General features: G+C 40.4%; 1 protein-coding gene across 2 annotated transcripts; it reads left to right on the forward strand.

The window, feature by feature from the left end:
• The first annotated feature begins 513 nt into the window (after positions 1–513).
• Positions 514–23,533, forward strand: LOC139406736 (gelsolin-like). 2 transcript variants are annotated; one of them, XM_071149717.1, is made up of 16 exons: positions 514–587; positions 9,995–10,179; positions 10,565–10,719; positions 13,340–13,501; positions 13,842–13,991; positions 15,126–15,212; positions 15,332–15,553; positions 15,818–16,033; positions 16,992–17,125; positions 19,268–19,358; positions 19,589–19,759; positions 20,713–20,890; positions 21,151–21,266; positions 21,424–21,501; positions 22,186–22,246; positions 22,374–23,533. In XM_071149717.1, the coding sequence occupies exons 2-16, from the start codon at positions 9,999–10,001 to the stop codon at positions 22,532–22,534; spliced, it is 2,163 nt and encodes a 720-aa protein (XP_071005818.1). In that variant the 5' UTR covers positions 514–587; positions 9,995–9,998; the 3' UTR covers positions 22,535–23,533. The 2 variants fall into 2 exon arrangements, with proteins under 2 accessions (XP_071005818.1, XP_071005819.1); XM_071149718.1 differs by lacking the exon at positions 514–587 and adding an exon at positions 1,456–1,711.
• Positions 23,534–25,118: the final 1,585 nt, after the last annotated feature.

Consider the following 25,118-nt stretch of genomic DNA (forward strand, 5'->3'; position numbering starts at 1 on the left):
TATGTATGGGGGACAGAGGAAGAGGTAGATTCAAAAATCATGTCAACCCCTATTATTTCACACAAAGTCATCGGTCCATATAACTTATGTGATTTTTTGAGCCAAATTTGACTTCTGAACTCATTTCAGCTTGCCTAAACAAAGGGGGTGAATACTTATGCAACAACTATATTTTAGTTATTACATTTTTAATAATTTGTAAAAAAAAAATATATATATATTTATTCACTTTGACATTACAGGAGTATTTTGTGTCGATCAATGACAAAAAAAATGACAATTAAATAAATTTCAATCCCACTTTGTAACGCAACTAAATGTGAAAAAAGGGTTCAAGAGTGTGTAGGCTTTCTAAAGGCCCTGTACTACCTACTCAAAGTAGGCCTACAGTGGTAAGCACTAGTTTACCATGTGTTGTTACTTGCAGGTTCAGTTGGGGCAGGGCGGGAGACGCCTCTTCTTTCTGAGCGCAAAGCTCCAGCTATATAATAGCCTCACTCACATTCAATCTTTTCAGAATCTGAAATACTACACTACATCCACATACTTTGCAGCTGAGTTCATCTTCAAAAGTGTTCTACTATCAGGTAAAAAGAAAATGAAAAATACACAAGTTGTATAATCAGCAATTGTCATACAATTAGGATATAGATAGATTTGTAAAATAAATTGGCTCCACTCATTTACATTAAATTATATCAGAGATAATCCTTGACTTTCTGTATAATGTAAAAGTTGTTTGTTTGTTTATCAGCAGCATTTTTAGTGTTAAAGAAACGTTTCTGCCGGTCTATTCTTTCTCATAGCGCAGTTGCCTCGCAAACTCATCTGAGGTATGCCAGATGTATTGGCTATTCTTTTGAATAAATGTCAATAGGTTAATTCCTACAAAATGTGTACAATGTCCGAGGGAAATATTAAATAACTTTTTGTTCACATCAATTGTTTATACGCTCCCAAAAATGGAGGCGTGGCTTAATAGTGGTGTGGCTTTCTCATTTTTTTGCCACCCGTGAGAGTCATTTTTATTCCAGTTAATCAGTCCTGCTAAGATTGAGCACAGACTTAATGAGTATTAAAGAGGCTTACACAAGAGTGTGAGTTCCTCAAATGTCTATGCATGTCTTAATGTTGGGATTCTTACCACTTTGTTTTAATATTGAAGTAGTAATGTTGCAAATATCCAGCAACATGTTTCTGTAAGGTGGAGTCAAGCACATTATGTATCTTTTTTTATTTATTTTTTTATTCAAATATGTGATGTGCAGAACTATTGAAGAAAATTAAAATCAGCAGTGTACAAACTTAACATGATGAACAGGAATGACATTTACTCCCACTGATAGACAAAACTAACAATCTGAAAGTCACGCCCCCAATAGGGCACACCTCCTCAGGTGCTGGGTCAACCCAGCATGAAAGTTCATAAAAACCCAACTGATGGTTAAATTAACCGGGCTATTTTCAGAAGACATGGCCTATTAGGGGTGTGGTTTTCAGATAGTTATTTTTGGTCACCCGGCTCTAGTTTACGACGTGTTGTTACTTGCAAGTTGGATTGGGTGGGGCTTGATATGCCTCTTCTTTCCAAGATGCTCTAGCTTTAAAATAGCCTCACTCACAATCTTTGCAGAATCTTGAATAGGCTACTACACAACATCCACATCTGCCTTTGCTGCTGAGTTCATCTTTGAAAGTTTTCTACTATCAGGTAAAATTTTCTTTTAAAAATACAGAAGTTTTATATCCGTACATCAGCAATTCTCATCCAATTAGGATACAGATATACACGAGAACTAAACTTAAAATTCTTTTTTTTTGTTTATCAGCAGAATCTTTGGTGTGAAAGTAACATGTTGCTGCCAGTCTATTCTTTATCATATTGCAGTTGCCTGGCAAACACATTTTTGGGTTGGCTAGATATATTAGCTATTCTTTTGAATAGATGCATACATGTTAATAGGTTAATTCCCACAAAATGTGTAGAATGGCAGAGGGGAAAAAAAGAAAAATGACTGTTTCAGTAATGCACTGTGCCTTTAAATTGTAGTTGGTGGCTCAGCTAGTCGGATCCAGGAGGGAAAAAACCTACGCAAAAACCGTCCATATGAGTCATATTCATATTTTACAGAGGAATTAACAGTATGATTGCATATTGGAAAGACTTTTGCAGAATTTTTTTTTTAGATTGTATTTTAGAATACATTCATTTTATTGTATACTACAGCCATTTTTCAATTGTATTGCTCAATTGAGTTGCTGTATTAGCATGCTGCAGTGAATAAATAGTATGGAAAGTTACACACATTGGTATATGAGGTAAAAAAAAATATAGGCCTATCTCTGTCATATATCTCTGCATATTGATATGTTTTAACACAATGATATTGTGAACTAAATAAACTAATGACAGATAATTAATTATTTATTCTATTTTCCATGTATTATTTCATATTTTATTATGTTGTTTATGTCTCAATATAACATTACATTTTATGTAAAAGTAGCAGTGTGTAAATATTTTTGGGAGGGTGTGTCACACAGATATCATAACTTATACACTATATATACAAAGGTATGTGGACACACCTTCAAATGAATGGATTCGGTTATTTCAGCCACACCCGTTGCTGACAGGGGTATAAAATCGAGCAAACAGCCATGCAATCTCCATAGACAAACATTGTAGTAGAATGGCCTTACTGAAGAGCTCAGTGACTTTTAACATGGGACCGTCATAGGATGTCACCTTTCCAACAAGTCAGTTTGTCAAATTTCTGCCCTGCTAGAGCTAACCCGGTCAACTGTAAGTGCTGCTATTGTGAAGTGGAAACTTCTAGAAGCAACGACGGCTCAGCCATGAAGTGGTAGGCCACACAAGCTAACAGAACGGGACCGCCGTGTGCTGAAGCGCGTAGCACCATGAAAATTGTCTGTCCTCGGTTGCAACACTCACTTTCGAGTTCCAAACTACCTCTGGAAGCACGGTCAGCACAAGTACTGTTCGTCGGGAGCTTCATGAAATGGGTTTCTATAGCCGAGCAGGCGCACTCAAGCCTAAGATCACAATGCGCAATGCCGTGCATTGACTGGAGTGGTGTAAAGCTTGCCAACTTTGGAATCTGGAGCAGTGGAAACACTTTCTCTGGAGTAATGAATCATGCTTCACCAACTGGCAGTCCAATGGACAAATCTGGGTTTGATGGATGGCAGGAGAGTGCTACCTGCCCCAATGCATAATGCCAACTGTAAAGTTTGGTGGCTGAGGAATAATGGTCTGGGGCTGTTTTAATGGTTCGGGCTAGGATCCTTAGTTCCAATGAAGGGAAATCTTAACGCTACAGCATACAATGACATTCTAGACAATTTTGTGCTTCCAACTTTGTGGCAATAGTTTGGGGAAGGCCCTTTCCTGTTTCAGCATGGCAATGCCCCCGTGCACAAAGCAAAGTCCAAACAGAAATGGTTTGTCGAGATCGGTGTGGAAAAACTTGACTGGCCGGCACAGAGCCCTAACCTCATCCCCATCGAACACCTATGGGATGAATTGGATCGCTGACTGCGAACCAGGCCTAATCACCCAACATCAGTGCCCGACCTCACTAATGCAATTGTTGCTGAATGAAAGCAAGTCCCCTCAGCAATGTTCCAACATCTAGTTGAAGGTCTTCCTAGAATAGTGCAGGCTGTTATAGCAGCTACGGGGGGGGAATGAGATGTTCGACGAGCAGGTGTTCACATACTTTTGGTCATGTAGTGTATATGTCATTTTGTGGTCTGTCATCCTATGGATTTTACTGTTTGGAGTCTGAGGTGGGTAAGTGTTGTGAATTAGCCTAGAACCCATCCAGTAGAACCACAGAGGAATCGAGCTGCTTTCGGAATACTGAGAGAGTAATTGGTTAGAGGACCACATGGGCTACAGGGGCTTATGTTTACAGATTCCCGTCTTGGGGAAAATGTTTCTTCTTATTCCAATCCAGTCTCATGAGACGCCTCAATCAAACACTGTATTTGCTCAGATCAATAAAATGAAAAAATATCTTCTATTACGTCTTTATGTACATCAAATTACAAGTTTGGAACGCAATCATGTCAGGTATATGCTTGTATGGTGAATATGGACTACAATACATTTTCAGATGCTGAAATGTTGAGACATGGATAAGTCACCCTAACAGTCAGTTTGAGAGACAGAGAAAGAAAGAGAGATAAGTAGAGAGAGAAAGGGAGAGAAACAGTTCTCTCTTGAGTCAGTCAGGCTCTCATGTAACTCACTCTCTCCTTTGCACCACCACCCTAGATCAACATTGAGTTACTGTTACTGTCGGAGTTAGAGATAGACACCCTTCTCATTAAGGAGTAATGGTAAAGTATCAGGTTTCATGTAAGTCTGATATTGATACAATATATGAGGTATGAGAGATATACTGTCTCTGTGATACAGAGGGGTTATTTGACAACACATTCTATAAGGTTTCACACACAATGTTAAAAGCGTGACATTTTGCTTTAATTATGTGGATGACATCCATAGTAAAGAAAGACTAAATACTGTTTCCAAATAAATGAAGTAGCCTATGAGGAAGTAGCCTATGTCTCTGACTCAGTTTTCCGGACAGCTGAAGTAAAAGCTCTGTGATGTTTTGAGTGAACATTCAAGGCCAATGTGAAGGCTACAACCTTCTCTGTCTGTTGTAAGGGATATTGCAGCTGCACAAGCAGGATACTGTCCTGATACATTGCATTGGAGTAAAAACAATCTTTGTTTGTGTGATGATGTAGGCTTATATTTGTAGTTGCTGCCATATCATAGTCACTAGCCAGAGTTGCTGAAAAATAACACTACTGCTTTGACTGCCTGTCTGCTTCCTGCTTAGCCAAAGTTTGAAATGATGATGAAAAAAAATATTAGACCTTGTGTCTGTGACTTGCTTGTGTTTGATATGTTGGCTAGATAGCTACATGTAACTCCCCACTTGGGTTTTGTGTTGCTGCAAAAAACTATGTACGAGCATGTTGGTCATGTCTTTTTTGGACAACATGTAAACAGCTGCATGTAGCCTAACTCTGAAAAAAGAACATGAAATCATGCTTATGCTTAAAAGCCTACTGAGGCATGGAATGCAATAGTTTGAACATGTCGACCATCTCCTTTGTGTACAAAACATCAGACAAAGGCGTTCATCCCCGATCAAAGTGGCAGCGGAGCAATGAGCAGCAACTACATAGATAACAGCCTTAGAATTAAGATCAACATACCAGAATGGACATTAACCTTCTGATGATGGTCTAAGCATCAGCCATTTTGGTCAAGGAGTTGGTCAACCATGGTTTGCCAGTGCTGTGATAAGATAGTGTGGGAAAAAAATAATTTGAAGAATTTATCTTCACTGTATGTTTGTCAGCTAGCTAGCCAGACAGTTTAAGAGGAATGATTCCATTCATTTGTCAAAATAAGTGCCAATATGCAAACATTCCATTCAAACAATGCAGTCAATCCACAGCAAAACATTGGCTGAAATCAGTTGATGATAAGACTTAGACAAGTTGTAAAATCAACAAGAACTGATAATGTATCATATAATAGCACTCACAGTTTACCAAGAAAACAAATCATTTAGTCATTTAGGGTCTTTTTGAATATAATTTAGAGGCTATTTATACAGAACATTTGTACAAAACCTGTATAAATTGTATTTATAACTATATAACAATATCTTTGGTTGACAGTAATTCTATTACACAATTTCTGATATATCACACTGTTATGTTCCTGCATAAATCAAATCTGGATTACGCCTCTACTGCCATTAGCTCATATTACACTGGTTTGAATTTGTCCCTGACGAATGTGGCTGCCATTTTCACTCCATTCTTGAACATTAAGGCTTTATGACATAGCCCCTCTAGTAATTTCATAGGATCTCTATGGCAGGAGATAAAATGTTTAAAAAATCCTTCACCTGGGCAGAAATCTGTGTATTTTTAGTCCCAGCAAAACGGTTTCCAGAAAATCCGGACCTGCAACCACTCCTTTGTTTTGCAATTGACACAGGGATCTGCTGACTTAATATTGGGTCATTCAGCAGAACACACACCTGTCTTAAGTAAACAATACTGTTTAAAGTCAATAGTCATGTGATATGGCCTTCTCTTCAGTGGGCCAATAATTACCTCTGTTTACCTGGAGAAATATTACCTGGAGCTTTGACTTGTGTTGTGTAATAAATGCCTCTAAGGATTCAGTCAAACATTAACTAACCTAATTGACATACGACGTACAGTAATTATCCTATTACACATATGACACAATACTAAAGTAGTGGTGTATTATGAAACCTAGGAATTTGGTACATCTACACTTCAAAAAATGCTGGGTAAATAGTGGACAGAACACAAATAGGGATATTTTGACACAGGGTCACTTAGTTGGGTGGTTTTCTTTGAAGACTGAAGGCATGGCTTGTTAGTGACGTGGCGTTCAGATAGTTAGTTTTGGCCACCCGTGAGAGTAAATGTCATTCCTATTGATCATGAGATGTTTGCACTGCAAATTTGAAATATTCTTCAATATTTTTTGTAAGTTACATATGTTAATATAAATGTTCTAACATTATTTAAATATTGTAACAAAGTGGTAACTCTCCCAACATTGGGATATGCATAGGCACTTGAGCAACTCACACTCTTGTGTAACAAGCATTTCGCTACACTCGCATTAACATCTGCATGTGACCAATAAGATTTGATTTGATTTGAACCCTCATAAAAGCCACAAAATTGTCAGTGCTCAACCTCATTAGTGATGACAATATAACATAACATGAACCAGAATGATATTTACTCTCATGGGAGGCAAAAAATAACAATTTGAAAGCCACGCAACCACTAAGCCACGCTTCCAGTCTTTTGATCTGACCCAGTGGGTCATAGCTTAATAAGCCAGCATCAATAACCCAACTAAGTGACTCAACTGGCTGTTCCAAAATAACCCAACGAGTGTTCTGTCCAATATTTACCAACACTGTTTTTTTTTAACCCAGCATTTCTTTTTAAAGTGTACTCCCTACAGATTTCCATTATTAGCACTATACAGTGCCTTGCTAAAGTATTCGGCCCCCTTGAACTTTGCAACCTTTTGCCACATTTCAGGCTTCAAACATAAAGATATAAAACTGTATTTTTTTGTGAAGAATCAACAACAAGTGGGACACAATCATGAAGTGGAACGACATTTATTGGATATTTCAAACTTTTTTAACAAATCAAAAACTGAAAAATTGGGCGTGCAAAATTATTCAGCCCCCTTAAAACCTCTTACTTCTACCCCCTCCTTTTTCGAACATTCTGTTAAAAATCGCGCAACTTTTCAGCGTCCTGCTACTCATGCCAGGAATATAGTATATGCATATGATTAGTATGTGTGGATAGAAAACACTCTGAAGTTTATAAAACTGGTTAAATCACGGCTGTGACTATAACAGATCGTGTGTTTCATTGAAAAACGCAAGAAAAACTGCTCTCTGAAAGCTAAAAATAATTTCCATAAGTCACTTCCACCAGTTGTTAAAAGAGAACAGAATTTAATATCGACCTGCCTGCAATTCATACAAATTCCACACGATGTCGCCATTGTCGTCATTTTCAATTGAATTAATTGTTGGAAAATCCATCTATCTGGCATCCATTTTCCCAGTCTTCACCCGGATGTAGTTGATGAAGACATTAGCAGCCATTGATTTGCAAGCGAAGACCTATTGAAAATACATCGCCCTGTAATCATTTTGATAGATTATAAACGTTTACTAATACCTAAAGTTGGATTACAAAAGGATTTCGAAGTGTTTTGTGAAAGTTTATCGTCGACTTTTTTAATTTAAAAAAATTACGCAGCGTTTAAAAACGATGTTTTTTTCTGAATGACACAGCTTCCATACAAAGCTATTTTGGGTATATATGGACCGATTTAAACGAAAAAAAGACCCAATAGTGATGTTTATGGGGCATATAGGAGTGCCAAGAAAGAAGCTCGTCAAAGGTAATGAATGTTTTATATTTTATTTCTGCATTTTGGGTAGCGCCGGCTACCGCAAAATATGTTGTTTACGTGTCGTGCTGGCATTTTGGGGGGTGCATGCTATCAGATAATAGCTTCTCATGCTTTCGCCGAAAAGCATTTTAAAAATCTGACTTGCTGGCTAGGTTCACAACGAGTGTAGCTTTAATTCAATACCCTGCTTGTGAATTTTGATCAAAGATTGAGTTGTAACGAGTACATTTAGCATTTAGCGTAGCGCATTTGCATTTCCAGGGGCATACTTGAGACGTCTGCGTCTCAAGTATGGTCAAGAATTAAGTTAATACTTTGTAGCGCCACCTTTTGCTGTGATTACAGCTGTAAGTCGCTTGGGGTATGTCTCTATCAGTTTTGCACATCGAGAGACTGACATTTTTTCCCATTCCTCCTTGCAAAACAGCTCGAGCTCAGTGAGGTTGGATGGAGAGCATTTGTGAACAGCAGTTTTCAGTTCTTTTCACAGATTCTCGATTGGATTCAGGTCTGGACTTTGACTTGGCCATTCTAACACCTGGATATGTTCATTTTTGAACCATTCCATTGTAGATTTTGCTTTATGTTTTGGATCATTGTCTTGTTGGAAGATAAATCTCCGTCCCAGTCTCAGGTCTTTTGCAGACTCCATCAGGTTTTCTTCCAGAATGGTCCTGTATTTGGCTCCATCCATCTTCCCATCAATTTTAACCATCTTCCCTGTCCCTGCTGAAGAAAAGCAGGCCCAAACCATGATGCTGCCACCACCATGTTTGACAGTGGGGATGGTGTGTTCAGCTGTGTTGCTTTTACGCCAAACATAACGTTTTGCATTGTTGCCAAAAAGTTCAATTTTGGTTTCATCTGACCAGAGCACCTTCTTCCACATGTTTGGTGTGTCTCCCAGGTGGCTTGTGGCAAACTTTAAACTACACTTTTTATGGATATCTTTAAGAAATGGCTTTCTTCTTGCCACTCTTCCATAAAGGCCAGATTTGTGCAATATACGACTGATTGTTGTCCTATGGACAGAGTCTCCCACCTCAGCTGTAGATCTCTGCAGTTCATCCAGAGTGATCATGGGCCTCTTGGCTGCATCTCTGATCAGTCTTCTCCTTGTATGAGCTGAAAGTTTAGAGGGACGGCCAGGTCTTGGTAGATTTGCAGTGGTCTGATACTCCTTCCATTTCAATATTATCGCTTGCACAGTGCTCCTTGGGATGTTTAAAGCTTGGGAAATCTTTTTGTATCCAAATCCGGCTTTAAACTTCTTCACAACAGTATCTCGGACCTGCCTGGTGTGTTCCTTGTTCTTCATGATGCTCTCTGCGATTTTAACGGACCTCTGAGACTATCACAGTGCAGGTGCATTTATACGGAGACTTGATTACACACAGGTGGATTGTATTTATCATCATTAGTCATTTAGGTCAACATTGGATCATTCAGAGATCCTCACTGAACTTCTGGAGAGAGTTTGCTGCACTGAAAGTAAAGGGGCTGAATAATTTTGCACGCCCAATTTTTCAGTTTTTGATTTGTTAAAAAAGTTTGAAATATCCAATAAATGTCGTTCCACTTCATGATTGTGTCCCACTTGTTGTTGATTCTTCACACAAAAATACAGTTTTATATCTTTATGTTTGAAGCCTGAAATGTGGCAAAAGGTCGCTAAGTTCAAGGGGGCCGAATACTTTCGCAAGGCACTGTATGTTAGCCTTTAACACTACAGACACTCTCCAAGGTCTTGTTAACTGGTGATAAAGAGCCATACGTTTACATCATATCTTTGACTTTACTGTGATTCTGAGTTTTTTTTTGTGTTTGTCAGCGATAATGGCAGTCATCTTGTGTATGACCTTGACTCTCCATCACCTCCTCCTCCTCCTCCTCCTCCTCCTCCTAATCACCCCTCTGCTTTCTCCTGCTCCTCCCTTCCAGAACCATGGTGTTCCATAAGGAGTTCCAGATTGCAGGAAAGGGGCCTGGTCTTCAGGTATGGCGTGTGGAGAAGATGGATCTGAAGCCGGTTCCTAAACAGCTCTACGGGAACTTCTTCACTGGAGACTGCTACGTTTTGCTCTACACCACCGCCGCCCCCTCATACTACATCCACATGTGGCTGGGTGAGAGAGAGAGCTGGTTACCCCACTGATATATCCTACCACCAGGGTCACTCAAGCTGAGCCTTTAACTGCTATGCTAGACGTGCAGAAAATGATAATGATAAGCATTATCAAAAGACACATGCCAGTTCACCTGTCATATTTATTTGATAATTGACTGAATGGTTCCTCCCTTTGATGTTTTGGATGCTCCAGGATGAAGCTTCCCCTAGGTACACATCTAGGTTCAGCAATTCTAACCTTAATCATTGGTAGGAAAAATGCAAAACTAACCCAAGAACACCGCCTAAGGGGGAACTTCACCCTACATCATTCTGTATGTTCTATGGCCTTTCCCATTGGTAATCTTCCTCCTCATCTCTGTCTCTATTGGTTGATACCACAGGAAATGAAAGTTCTCAGGATGAGATGGGTGCGGCGGCCATCTTTAGCTCCCAACTGGATGATTTCCTGGGCGGAGGCCCGGTACAATTCAGAGAGGTCCAGAACAATGAGTCTATCACCTTCCTGGGATACTTCAAGTCTGGCATCAAGTACAAGGTAAGGTATTACTGAAAACTGTATCATTAAAAATGACTGAAAGTCTCTGTTTTCCTTTCCAACACTTAGAAGCTTACTCTGTTATTATACAGCCCACTACTATACTTCTCTGTGTATGTCAATGACATTGAAACCCAATGCAGTGAAGGGAAGGAAAATAATGTGTGTGGGTTTTGCATTATTAGGTTAAGTATTGATAACCAAGTATTAACAACGAAGTAGATTCCAATTTGAACTTGGTGACTAATGAGACTGAAGTTTAGATCTATTGAATTACAAGGTCCTACAATAGGTGGTCAAAGGTGTAGTAATCTATTCTCTAGTGAGGACCACCCCAACAGCAACACTCCCATTAAGTTAAGGATCTCTTCAGATCGGTGTCCCACCCGTCCCACCCGCAAACTCATACAGCCAGAGAATGACAATGTACATACAGTGTGTACATGTAAGTACCCCTTGCAGTCACTTCAGTAGTTTTAAAACGGTTGTGTGGGTTATGTCCCCCCCCTACTGGTTCAAATCAGTGTCACAATTCAGACAAGTAACAAGAACATTTCCCAGGACATAGACATGTCTTATATCGGCAGAAAGCTAAATGCTTGTCCAATTTACAGTAGTTATTACAGTGAAAACATACCATGCAATTGTTTGAGGAGAGTGCACTGTTATTGTAAGGGGTGCATACTGGCGGCAGGGAAGTCAGGTGCAGGAGAGCCAAAACTGGAGAGCCAAAACAAACAAACAATCAATGGGTACAAAACCCATCGCACACCAGATAAACGTGCACAATGCACTTACAATAAACAATTCTGGACAAGGACATGGGGGGAACAGAGGGTTAAATACACAACATGTAATGAGGGGCTTGAAACCAGGTGTGTGGGAAGACAAGACAAAACAAATAGAAAATGAAAAGTGGATTGATGATGGCTAGAAGACTTTCGACGCCGAACGCCGCCCAAACAAGGAGAGGAACCGACTTCAGGGGAAGTCGTGACAGTTATGTACATGAAAATGTATATATTGACCAATTAGGCACATTTGGGCAGACTTGATACAACATTTTGAACAGAAATGCAATGGTTCATTGGATCCGTCTAAACTTTACACATACACTGCTCCCATCTAGTGGCCAAAATCTAAATTGTGCCTGGAGTCCTAAGTTAGATACTGGCCTTTCTCTTGCATTTCTAAGATGATGAAGAAAGAAAAATGTTTTTTACCTTGTATGATCTTTTACCAGATCTAATGTGTTATATTCTCCTACATTAATTTCACAAGTGTTTCCTTTCAAACGGTATCAAGAATATGCATATCCTTGCTTCAGGTCCTGAGCTACAGGCAGTTAGATTTGGGTAGGTCATTTTAGGCGAAAATTGAAAAAAAGGGTCCAATCCTGTGTTGAAATACTAATGAGTCTCGACACATGTTGCCAAAAAGCCAACTGTACTATTTTTAAAGGACTGTGTCTTTAAGTTTTAGCTTCTACAGTGGTTAAAGTTTTCCATAGAAGGTTGCTAAAGAGAAATAGCAGAAAGGCTGAGGGAGGACACATCTGGGTCTTTTTCCAGAAAGCCAAATGGCTGCATGTCTGGCAATATTTTATATTGGCTTCTGAATTGGAAAGCAGAGGAAGGAAGCCTTGGAAGTACGTCTTTACTTAATACTCTGGACAAAGTTACTCACAATGAACTTTGAAATTGGAGTTTATAACATATGTAATATACAATGAATATACAAAACATTTATGGAAAATTCCACCCAAAAACTATATTTTGGTATTTGTTTCATTAGTTAATTGTTGACATAATCCTAAAATGTTTTGCTTCTCAGCAATCAAGTTGTCAAGACATAGATCCCTATAACTCAACTCTAGACCTTGAAGCCAGTTCCACTGCTTTTTTTCATTGTTGCCCTCTAATCAGGGACTGATTTAGACCTGGGACACCAGGTGGGTGCAATTCATTATCAGGTAGAACAGAAAACCAGCAGGCTCCGGACCTCACAGGGTAAGAGTTCAATACCTCTGACATAGACTGACCAGGTGAATCCAGGTGAAAGATATGATCTCTTATTGATGTCACTTGTTAAATCCACTCAAATCAGTGTAGATGAAGGGGAGGAGACAGGCTAAGAGGTTAAAAAATTATTTTAAAGCTTTGAGACAATTGAGACATGTATTGTGTGTGTGTGCCATTCAGAGGGTGAATGGGCAAGAAAAAAGATTTAAGTGCCTTTGAATGGGGTATTGCAGTAGGTGCCAGGCGCACTGGTTTGTGTAAAGAACTGCAATGCTGCTGGGCTTTTCACACTCAACAGTTTCCCGTGTGTATAAAGAATGGTCCACCACCCAAAGGACATCCAGCCAACTTGACACAATTTTGGGAAGCATTGGAGTCAACATGGGCCAGCATCACTGTGGAACGCTTTTGACACCTTCTAGAGTCCATGTCCGACTAATTGTGGCTGTTCTGAGGGCAAAAGTAGGAGGGTGCAACTCAATAGTAGGAAGGTGTTCCTAATGTTTTGTATACTCAGTGTGCATATAAACGTCTTATAAACTATGTTTTATTGTTAGCTTCGTTAACCTGACACGTTATTTAAATTCTCTGTCCTTCAGCAAGGTGGGGTGGCCTCTGGCTTCCAGCACGTGGTGACCAATGAGATGAACGTCAAGCGTCTGCTGCACATCAAGGGCCGCAGGGTCATCAGAGCCACGGAGGTGGACATGTCCTGGTCCAGCTTCAACAGTGGGGACTGCTTCATCATCGACCTGGGAAAGGTGAGCTGGGACAGGGTATCAGTGACTAAGCTCAACGATGAAATTAGAAGTTAAGGAGTTAGGTCTCCTAAACCAGACCCACGTGCATTGAACTTAGCCGATGCTACATAGGGCGATTGTCACATAGGCAGAAGCGCAAAAATCCCACATGCACAATGTGTGCATATGTGCAATGGGAGGAATGAGGGCTCTAAAGAAGGAGAGGGCAGTTAAATACCCCAGTTGTTATTTTGTGGAGCATACATGAGCATGCATAAGTAGTTATATCCAGAGGCAAGACTCCTCCCTTACCCTAAGTCTGAGTCGTGGCCATGAAGACAACTTTTGTTTCTATTCTCAGGACATCTTCCAGTGGTGTGGCAGTGAGTGCAACCGCTTCGAGCGACTGAAGGCGTCCGAGGTGGCCATCGATGTCCGTGACAACGAGAGGAATGGCCGTGCCAAGCTGCAAATTGTTGAGGAGGGAGGAGAGCCAGAGGCTATCATCAACGTGAGACATTTGCATTTTTACGTTTTAGTAATTTAACACTCTCTTATCCAGACACACACACATACGCACGCACGCACACACACACACACACACACACACACACACACACACACACACACACACACACACACACACACACACACACACACACACACACACACAGATAATTGAGGAGGAAGGAGAACAGCTGACTGAATCCCAAATCATTCCCTCACCGCTCCGCCTCCAATTGCACGTTCACGCGCACCTCTGCCATTTGCACAAGTGTCTCATTGCTGAGGGAGTGAAGATGATCGAGGGTGTAGGGGCTAATTAGACATTCAGATAGTCACTTAGACGAGCCAGCAAGGCTGCAGGCTTCAGAGCAAAGTGCTGTCCCGACAAGCACTGCGATATGTTTGGAGTCTGCGCAATTTCATAAAATAATGGAGAGGAATTCCTAATTATATGTTGTTTGCATTTGTTAATGTCTGATTTCGAGACTTGATACATGTAACAGATGACATACCTCCCAAATTAAATGTTTAACTGTTACTGTGGTTTATATCTTGTAAAACAACAGGGGGATTCGTTAATTTGAATTTCATGCTTGTTTTATTGTTTAAAAGTGGAACATGAATTTCATCATTCAAGTAAGGAGTGTGTTCTGAAGTTGATGGGTTTATTGATCCCATCCCTACTCTCTGGAGGTCACCCTCTGAGTTTAGTTAGCAACACGTGACGCTCCGAGCGAGTTGATAGGGGCGAGGGGGCAGTTTGGGATTCACCGACAGGCTGTCATCGATGTCACCTTCACCACCACTTCCTGTCCCTGTAATACAGGAAGGGAATATGGGAGCGAGGGTTACTGGCATCTGGCATTATTATGCCCTTTTAGCACACTAAGACATTGCAGTGTGAACTTGAATAATTTTAGCTGTCTTCTATTTTGTCTCATTTAATGCATTTTTAAAAGGCAAGGGGTTGTTCCTGGTCTTGCACGGTGGTCACAAGCTCTATACAAGGGTTTTTATGCAATGGTGGAATTGTAGATGAGTGCAATGGGACTTCTCAGGCAGAGCTGATAAACTTGGCTATGACTTATTTCTCCTTATTCACGGTATTAATAATTGCTGTGTTTGCTTTTATGTTAAGGCTCTGGGGCCCAAACCCAACATCCCTGCAGGAAGCCCTGATGACGAGACTGTTGAAAGAGCCAACAAGAAGGGAGCTCTCTACATGGTAAAGACTCGCAGCCCTGTGCTGCTCCCAGTCTGTCATATGTGTATGTTTTGTGGTGGCGCTGTGTACTGTGAAAGCACAATGGTGGGTGAATACAGATGTATTGTATTGGGTTGTAGATCTCTGACGCGGCAGGCTCCATGAAGGTGTCAGTGGTGGCCCAGACCAACCCCTTCAAACAAGAGATGCTCTCCCCCAGCGAGTGTTACATTCTGGACAACGGATCGGACTGCAAGATCTTTGTCTGGAAAGGACCTAGTGCCTCCACAGATGAGCGCAAGGCTGCCATGAATGCTGCAGAACAGTTCATCAAGGAGAAGAATTACCCCAAGCACACCCAGGTAACGTTACAGCAAACATGTCTTCATGCTGCTGCCGTGAATTTGTATGCCAAAGTTATGCACCATGACAGTAACCTTTCTACCCTACTGCTGCTGAATTGTGCAAAAGTCATACACTACAAGAACAACCTCTCCACATCCCATCACCACTCACTCAGCTCTGTGTATTGACCAATTCCTTTGGATCTACTGCTGTCATGTCCCTTAACAGATATGTGGGTTGAATGATTGAAGCCCTTTGATGTCTTCTTCTGTCCTGTGCAGATCCAGGTGTTGCCGTGCGGAGGAGAGACTACCCTGTTTAAGCAGTTCTTCTGTAACTGGAAGGACAAGGACCAGACCACGGGCCCAGGCCAGGCCTACAGTGTGGGACGTATTGCCAGGGTGGAGCAGGTCCCCTTCGACTCCTCCTCCCTACACACCAACAAGACCATGGTTGCCCAACACGGCATGGTGGATGACGGATCTGGGAAGGTTCAGGTACTGCTGAAAGAATCTAGTGATGAGAATCAGTATGATGATCTAATTCCAGTGGTGGAAAAATACCCCAATTGTCATACTTGAGTAAAAGTAAAGATTCCTTAATAGAAAATGACTCAAGTAAAAGTGAAAGTTACCCAGTAAAATCCTAGTTGAGTAAAAGTCTAAAACTTTTGGTTTTAAATATACTTAAGTAACAAAAGTAAATGTAATTGCTAAAATATACTTAGGAATCAAAAGTAAAAGTATGAATAATTTCAAATTCCTTATATTAAGCAAATCAGACGGCACCATTTTCCTGTTTTTTAAAAATGTATGGATAGCCAGGGGCACACTCCAACATTCAGACATAATTTACAAACGAAGCATGTGTTTGGTGAGTCCGCCAGATCAGAGGCAGTAGGGATGACCAGGGATGTCCTCTTGATAAGTGTGTGAATTAGAATATTTCCCTGTCCTGCTAAGCATTCAAAATGTAACAAGTACTTTTGTGTGTCAGGGAAAATGTATGGAGTAAAGGTACATACTTTTCTTTAGGAATGTAGTGAAGTAAATATAAATATGTCAAACATATAAATAGTAAAGTACAGATACCCCAAAAATATTTTTACACCACTGTCAAATTCTACTACTCCTTGTGGTGTGAGAATTGTTTTTTGAGTGAATCTCAATTTGTCTTTCCACAAATACTTTCATCTTATCTCTACTTCTAAACTGTATTGGAGGAGAACATCCAAGGTCCATCCCCCTCAGACCTTCTTCTCCAATGTGCCATAGAGCCATAGAGAGAATAACAGGCAGAGGGAGAATGTGTTACAAGGAAGGCAAACTTGTGCATGTGTGCTGGAGGCTGCCGTCCCGACCACTAGACCACCCAGCCCATATGTGAATTGTTTTTCATGTACCACACACCGAGAGTTACACCTTGGTAACTAAAGGTGATGCTTCTCTTCCTCAGGTGTGGCGTGTGGAGGATGGGGCCCAGGTGCCAGTGGACCCCTCCAGCTACGGCCAGTTCTATGGAGGTGACTGCTACCTGGTCCTGTACAGCTACCGCCTAGGAGGCAGGGAGCAGCATATCATCTACACCTGGTTAGTGTTGTTCACCATGTCGCCACAAGAGAGAGCCTTCATCAGACTGGAGCTATAGACTGAGTATACCAAACATTGAGAACAGCGTCTAAGTATTGAGTTGTGCCCTTTTGGCCTCAGAACAGCCTCAATTCGTTGGGCATGGACTCTACAAGGTGTCAAAAACGTTCCACAGGTATGCTGGCCCATGTTGACTCCAATGCTTCCCACAGTTGTGTCAAGTTGGCTGGATGTCCTTTTGGGTGGTGGACCATTCTTGATGCACAAGGGAAACTGTTGAGCATGAAAAAACCCAGCAGCATTGCAGTTCTTGACACACATCAGTGCCCCTAGGACCTACTCTGTTCAAAGGCACATTCACCCTCTGAATGGCACATGCACACAATCCATGTCTTAATTATCTCAACATATGAAAATCCTTCTTTAACCTGTCTCCTCCCCTTCATCTACACTGATATGAGTGGATTTAACAAGTGACATCAATAAGGGAACGTAGCTTTCACCTGGATTCACCTGGTCAGTCTATGTAATGGAAAGAGCAGGTGTTCTTTATTTGTTATATACTCAGTGTAACTGCATTAGCACTTCTCTGGGATATGTGGGACGGTAGCGTCCCACCTCTCCAACAGCCAGTGAAATTGCAGGTCGCCAAATTCAAAACAACAGAAATCCCATAATTAAAATTCCTCAAACATACAAGTATTTTACACCATTGTAAAGATCCACTTCTTGTTAATCCAGCCACAGTGTCCGATTTCAAAAAGGCTTTACGGCGAAAGCACACCAAACGATTATGTTAGGTCAGTACCAAGTCACAGAAAAACACAGCCATTTTCCAGCCAAAGAGAGGAGTCACAAAAAGCAGAAATAGAGATAAAATTCATCACTAACCTTTGATGATCTTCATCAGATGACACTCATAGGACTTCATGTTACACAGTACATGTATGTTTTGTTCGATAAAGTTCATATTTATATCCAGAAATCTCAGTTTACATTGGTGCGTTATGTTCAGTAGTTCCAAAACCTCCGGTGATTTTGCAGAGAGCCACATCAATTTACAGAATTACTCATAATAAACATTGATAAAAGATACAACTGTTATGCATGGAATTTTAGATCCACTTCTCCTTAACAACCGCTGTGTCAGATTTCAAAAGAACTTTACGGAAAAAGCACACCATGCAGTAATCTGAGTACAGCGCTCAGACAACAAAACAAGCAATACAGATATCCGCCATGTTGTAGAGTCAACAGAAGTCAGAAATAGCATTATAAATATTCACTTACCTTTGATGATCTTCATCAGAATGCACTCCCAGGAATCCCAGTTCCACAATAAATGTTTGATTTGTTCGATAAAGTCCATAATTTATGTCCAAATACCTCCTTTTTCTCGCGTTTAGTACACAATCCAAACTCACGACAGGCGAAAGTTCAGACGATTAGTCATATTACAGTTCATAGAAACATGTCAAACGAAGTATAGAATCAATCTTTAGGATGTTTTTATCATAAATCTTCAATAATGTTCCAACCGGAGAATTCCTTTGTCTGTAGAAATGCAATGGAACGCAAGCTAACTCTCACGTGAGCGCGCGTGATCAGCTCATGCCACTCTGGCAGACCTCTGACTCATTCAGCTCCCATTCCCCCCTCCTTCACAGTAGAAGCATCAAACAAGGTTCTGTACAGCACTTTGAGATATCAGCTGATGTACGAAGGGCTATATAAATACATTTGATTTGATTTGATTTAAAGACTGTAGAAGCCTTAGGAAGTGCAATATGAAGCCATAGACACTGTATATTTGATAGGCAATGATTTGAAAAACTAAAAAACTCAGATTTCCCACTTCCTGGTTGGATTTTTTCTCAGGTTTTTGCCTGCCATAGGAGTTCTGTTATACTCACAGACATCATTCAAACAGTTTTAGAAACTTCTGAGTGTTTTCTATCCACATCTACTAATAATATGCATATATTAGCAACTGGGCCTGAGTAGCAGGCAATTTACTCTGGGCACCTTATTCATCCAAGCTACTCAGTTCCAAAGAAGTTAAGATCTCTGTTTGTGTCTATGTTATCCCATACCCATAACAGTGATTGATGGATTGATATATTGATTGATTGATGTCTTCAGGCAGGGGCGGAAGTGTACTCAGGATGAGCTGGCTGCTTCCGCCTTCCTGACAGTCAAGCTGGACGACTCCATGGGAGGCTCACCTGTCCAGGTAACACTTACTGTACAAAGACAATCCAAGAACAATTGCTCACCATTCAGATAAATCTGATTTAAACACACCTCATATGTCTTTCAAACACTCAGAGAAGTGTCCTCTTGTCTTTGTTGTTTGGAAGTGTGATTTATTTATTTAACCTTAGCCAGTAAGTCATTGAGAACAAAATCTATTTTACAATAACAACCTGGCTGTGAAAGAGTCTCCTCTCTTATCTCCTCCAGGTTCGTGTGACTCAGGGCCAGGAGCCGGCCCACCTGATGAGTCTGTTCAAGGGGAAGCCCATGGTGATCCACCTGGGCGGAACTTCCCGTAAGGGAGGCCAGAGCAAGGTGGGCTCCACACGCCTCTTCCACATCCGCCAGAGCTCCACCAAGGCTACACGGGCTGTAGAGGTCAGTCTGTCACACAACATACACGTATATCTGGGACGCTAAACCAGACAAGATAAAGCATGAGGTTATTAAATATAAAAGGACTAAACCTCTCTCTAAAAGCTTCAAGTTTTTCTTGAACCCTAAATGTTTTTCAACTAGATTACTAAGAAAAGCTCATCATCATGTTTAAAAGTGGCCTTTTTGCCTTTGTGCAGATTGCCATGTCCTATTTTCGATTAATTTAAAATTAAACATTTTTCAAGTATCTCTCTTTTTCAAGCTGGTTACAATTTCAATTTCATCCCCCTGGCTGAACTCAAATGTGCTGGTTAATAAACGGTTAATAAACGGTTAATAAACGACAGGTAGCCTAGTGGTTAGAGCGTTGGACTAGTAATCGCAAGGTTGCAAGTTCAAATCCCCAAGCTGATAAGGTACAAATCTGTTGCAGTTAACCCACTGTTCCTAGGCCTTCATTGAAAATAAGAATTTGTTCTTAACTGACTTGCCTAGGTAATTAAAGGTAAAAAATAAAAACCTGTACTTATGTAAAATATGTTTGAAAAGGGTATTTTGTTATTAAATGATATTGTACATTGGAATGGTAGAGTTATGTATTTTATGGAGTTATCAGAATTGTGTGGGAAGGTCTACTCAATCCAAGATTACAACCAATTGATTACAGCATTACCCCAAAAATGGAGGAGGTAGGTGGCAGCGGGAGGAGGTAGGGAACTGGTCTGTCTGCCTAATATAAAGGATCAAAACTGGCGGAGGAATAAAAATAGCATAAATAGGAAAGTATACCAGTTTCATTTGAGGACCAGGATGTTGACAGCTGTGTCATACAAATTGAAAAATAGCTGGGAAGAGATTTTGGATGTACCGATTCCATGGTACAGGGTGTGTGAGTTGATTTATAAAACGGCTCAAGATTCGAGATTCACCCCCGTCTCCAATCCTCTCCTCAGGTGGAGCCCTCTGCTACATTCCTGAACACCAATGATGTGTTTGTGCTGAAGTCCCCTGACACTGTGTTCCTGTGGAGGGGAGTGGGGGCCACTGAGGAGGAGATGGCTGCGGCACAGTATGTCACCTCTTTCCTGGGAGGAGGGAAAGCCACTGTGGTGTCAGAGGGCAAGGAGCCTGGTGGGTGTTGTAGTCTTATACCTGGTGACTGTCATAACAAAACGTGCCTTAGTGATAGGATTTATTTTATATTATTTGTTTCTATTTTAAATACTTTTATTGTAGTGCTTTTATTAGCAAATATTACATTTGAACGACCATTACAAAATGTTGTACTCACTATAATTTATTATTGTGTTTTTCTGATGTTTCTTCATTTGCATTGAATGAAACTGGTATGATGAGTGTTTTGATGTACCATATTCTGCTCTCTTCCCAAGCTGGGTTCTGGTCTGCTCTGGGAGGGAAGAAGGAGTACCAGACCTCCAGCGGTCTGCAGAAGATGGTGAAGCCACCGCGCCTGTTTGGCTGCTCTAACAAGACTGGCAGACTCATAGTGAGTAGAGGAATGCTTTCTCTTAGTGAAGGGATGGACTATTCGGTTGTGAAGGTTGGAGACATCAAATGATGCTCTGTATTTTTCTCTTTCTCTTTCTCTTTCTCTTTCTCTTTCTCTTTATCTCTCTCTTTCTCTCTCTCTTTCTCTTTCTCAGGCTGATGAGGTGCCTGGAGATTTCACCCAGTCAGACTTGGCAACCGATGATGTCATGCTTCTGGACACTTGGGATCAGGTAAGGTCTTGGCATGATGTGGAAGACCATTATAAAACCATTATACATTATACATAACCATCATACATTATAATCCGCATGATCCCAGTGGCTCTGATACAACTGAAGTCCTGCCATGAGTTTTTAGAGGAAGTGAATCAATCCTCCAATCCCTCTTCACATCCTGCTTTTACTGTTTTCTGTATAATAATTTGAGTGTGCAGGGTTGATCCCATAGAAATATCATGAGGCTTTGAAGTTACCGGTCAGCCGTATTGGCAGTCATCCACAGGAATGAATGGAATTCTACAGTATTTCAATTAAATGTTGAAAGGACAAAATTACATGTATTTAAGAATGTTTTTGATGTAGTGGGAACAGTAACATAAGATTAAAAAAACTTTACTTTAAGGACTTTTTAAAATATATATATTTAGTAGCTCACATAACATTATTTAAAAGTGTGCATTAAGGTGTCTATAATAGAATAAAGGTGGCAAAAACAAATGTAAACATTAATACATGTATTTCTTTAGGTTAAATATTTTATTTACAATGGTTGGGGAATGCCATGATGGAGGCGTGGTTACTTCAAAACAGCACCTCCTGTCTGTCATCTAGTGTAGCATTGACTTGACTGGGAATGTCTGTCTAGTTATTCTATTTCTATTGATGATCCACTCTCTTTTTCTATTATTTTAATAGGTCTTCCTCTGGATAGGCAACGAGGCCAACGAAGTGGAGAGGTCCGGATCAGCAAAAATTGGTACGATTGATTAATAATCTGGATTGGCCATTGTTCATACATACACTCTATCACTACCTCATTGTAGTCATTGACAAAAAGTGTCAATCTATAGGACTTAATGTAGAGCTTTCTTCTTGCCTTTCAGCCAAAGACTACTTGGATTCGGACCCCTCTGGTCGCCGGGGCATTGCCATCACCACGATCAAGCAGGGAATGGAACCGGCAACCTTCACCGGCTGGTTCCAGGCCTGGGACCCCAAGATGTGGGAAACAGACCCTCTGGAGCGTATCCGTGCCCGTTTTTAAAATGTACTGTCACTAGGACAACCACATCCCCCTGCTCCCTCCCGTTCTTTACCCTCGCATGGCTTCTTCTCCAGCATGATCCTGTACTCCTAAAAACAAGGCCAAGACATCTGCAAGACATCTGCGAGCAGTTGGACCCATAAGCCAGATGAAACTGGTCCATTATATTGGAGCAGTTTACAGTTTACTGCTTGGATTAGCTCGGTCGCGGATATGTTTGTGTTCTAGCCTACTCCATTGCTGTGATTGTCAAGCCAAATGTTTGACATAACAATGAGTGACAAGGAGTATTGTCTTTATTTGACTATTTTCATGTATAACTGTGTGGCTTCTCAATAAAACAAGTGCCAATGCTCAAACGCAATAATGAAAACAAAATATGTGTAAATGTGGCCTTCAAGGGGCAATCAGAAGTTGCGACATACATTTTTGGACTTAGAGATTAATTATGTGTACCCATTGATGAATATATGTTATAAATACCTCATTAGCTTAGTTCAACCATTAGAACCCCAATGTAAGCTTATTTTTACTCCAATGTTTGTAAACAATATAGCCTCAAAACATTGGTTAAAACTATAATTTTGATATAATGGATGGTCAATCCTTGTGTCCATAGCTCTGTCTATGAATTTGAGAGTGATTGCATTTTTCCAGCCCCATCTCTCAGCTTTTTGTTACTTCTTTTTCAATTTTTTACTTTTCAATTTTTTATTCAACACTTATTTAAAAAATGTTCTTCACTTCTTAAAGCATTGTAGGTTAAGGGTTTGTAAGTAAGCATTTTAGCGCATATGACAGATAAAATTTGATTTACCAAACCAGGGCTGAGGAGACCGCTTTGTTATTGTTTCTTCTGCTGATTTCCACTTTAACAATGATGGGCATTTAAAAAATACACTTTTGCTATTGTAAAATGTGCCTAACAAAGTCTATTTCATGCTTGTATACTGTAGTAAATTAACTTTTGTTAGTAATAAAACATCCAGTTTTTTGAAAGAAGGTTGTGCTTTTTTTAATTGCGTCTTGCATGTACAGATGTAGGATCTTAATTTGAGCCAGTTTGCTACAGCAGGAAAATAATCCTGCAGCAACAGGAAATGTGAATTATTATGTGGACTATAATTATTGACATTTTTGTAGGGTTTGATAGGTTATGTCACATTATGTCAGCTGTGACATATTATGACATGATTATGACTGTGTCAAGTAAAGTGTTACCAACCAAACAAAGGACGGAGGAATTCCTTGAACCCTTGAAGCGAATTGTGTTAAACTGTGTTAATTGTGTTAAACATTTGTAATGAATTAAATTCGAAGTAAAAAGTAAACAAAATGACACTACAACAACTTCAGGTAAGATACTGTATTTATTCTTGGTCCACTTTTACAAATCAGAGTCCCTTTTAAATGTTAGTTTTCTTGCGTAACACAACACAGTTGGGCCTAAATCTATTTGTGTGACAGAAATGTAACACAAACAATATCATACATAATTACTAATATCATTTTTATAGTTTCTTGTCTTTCCAATGTCCTGTGGAAAAACATAAAAACCTACTTAAATAAGACAAATGTTCTTGTTTCAAGACTGGTGGCGGACACCCAATGAGACCAGAGACAAATGAATTGGGGGACTAGTTGACCGGGATTATTGATGGCAAGCAGCCCCTGGATGGTATTTGGACAGTTCAGATGGGGGTCCGCTCCAATCTTCATTTAGTTGGACACATTCATTCAACATGTTCCATTCCCGCACTGCAGCGAATATGTAATGTTGTCAGTCATCTCTTGCACTCCCATAATAAAAATTCTGTAATGAACTCAATTCTTGTAATGAACTCAACTCAATAATGCAGTAAATTTTCTAGAGGCAAATGATCACCATAGCTTGGAAGGGATAAGACGGGATGAAGGTCAGCCTGCTACATCTGCAGTAGCCAGGAGTGAAGACTGTGTCAATATCCTGGGCCAGAGGACAAAGACAAAAAGGCTGAGCATGCATGAGAAACTGGCAACGGAATTTCCTGAGACAATTATTTAAAAGAAGCATAAATGAAGAGGAGGAAGAGCAAAACATGAAGAAGCAGTACCAATGTTCTTAGGGGTCCCGATATTTCCATTTGTGAATTAAAACCATCTTTGTTACCAATCCATGGATATTGTTTGCTTCAATCACTTGAGCTATCTTTGGGAGAGAAGTGCTCCATAGCAAAAGCATTTCTGCAGGCTAGTCCATTTCTGTCATTATCTGCTTCAACCACGGGAACATCTGGGTCATCCTCATCTTCAACGTGAGGATCTGGGCAGCCATGCTGTTTGCAGTAATTCTGAAGCACTGCTGTTGCAATTATGACAATGCAGCATCTTATTGGTTGAAAGCGCAATGTGTTTCTGAGACACTGGAAATGTCTCTTCCATACACCAAACATGCGATCCACGACACCTCTGGTGTGGTTATGAGCTTGGTTGTACCGTTGTTGCTTAGGCCCTATTGCATGAAGATAGGGGTTGAACAAAAAGTGGGTGCTGCATACCCACTGTCACCAAGTATGATTCCACTATGTTGTCCCCCTTCAAGCTG

The sequence above is a fragment of the Oncorhynchus clarkii genome, chromosome 4, assembly GCF_045791955.1.
Source record: "Oncorhynchus clarkii lewisi isolate Uvic-CL-2024 chromosome 4, UVic_Ocla_1.0, whole genome shotgun sequence".
NCBI lineage: Eukaryota > Metazoa > Chordata > Actinopteri > Salmoniformes > Salmonidae > Oncorhynchus > Oncorhynchus clarkii.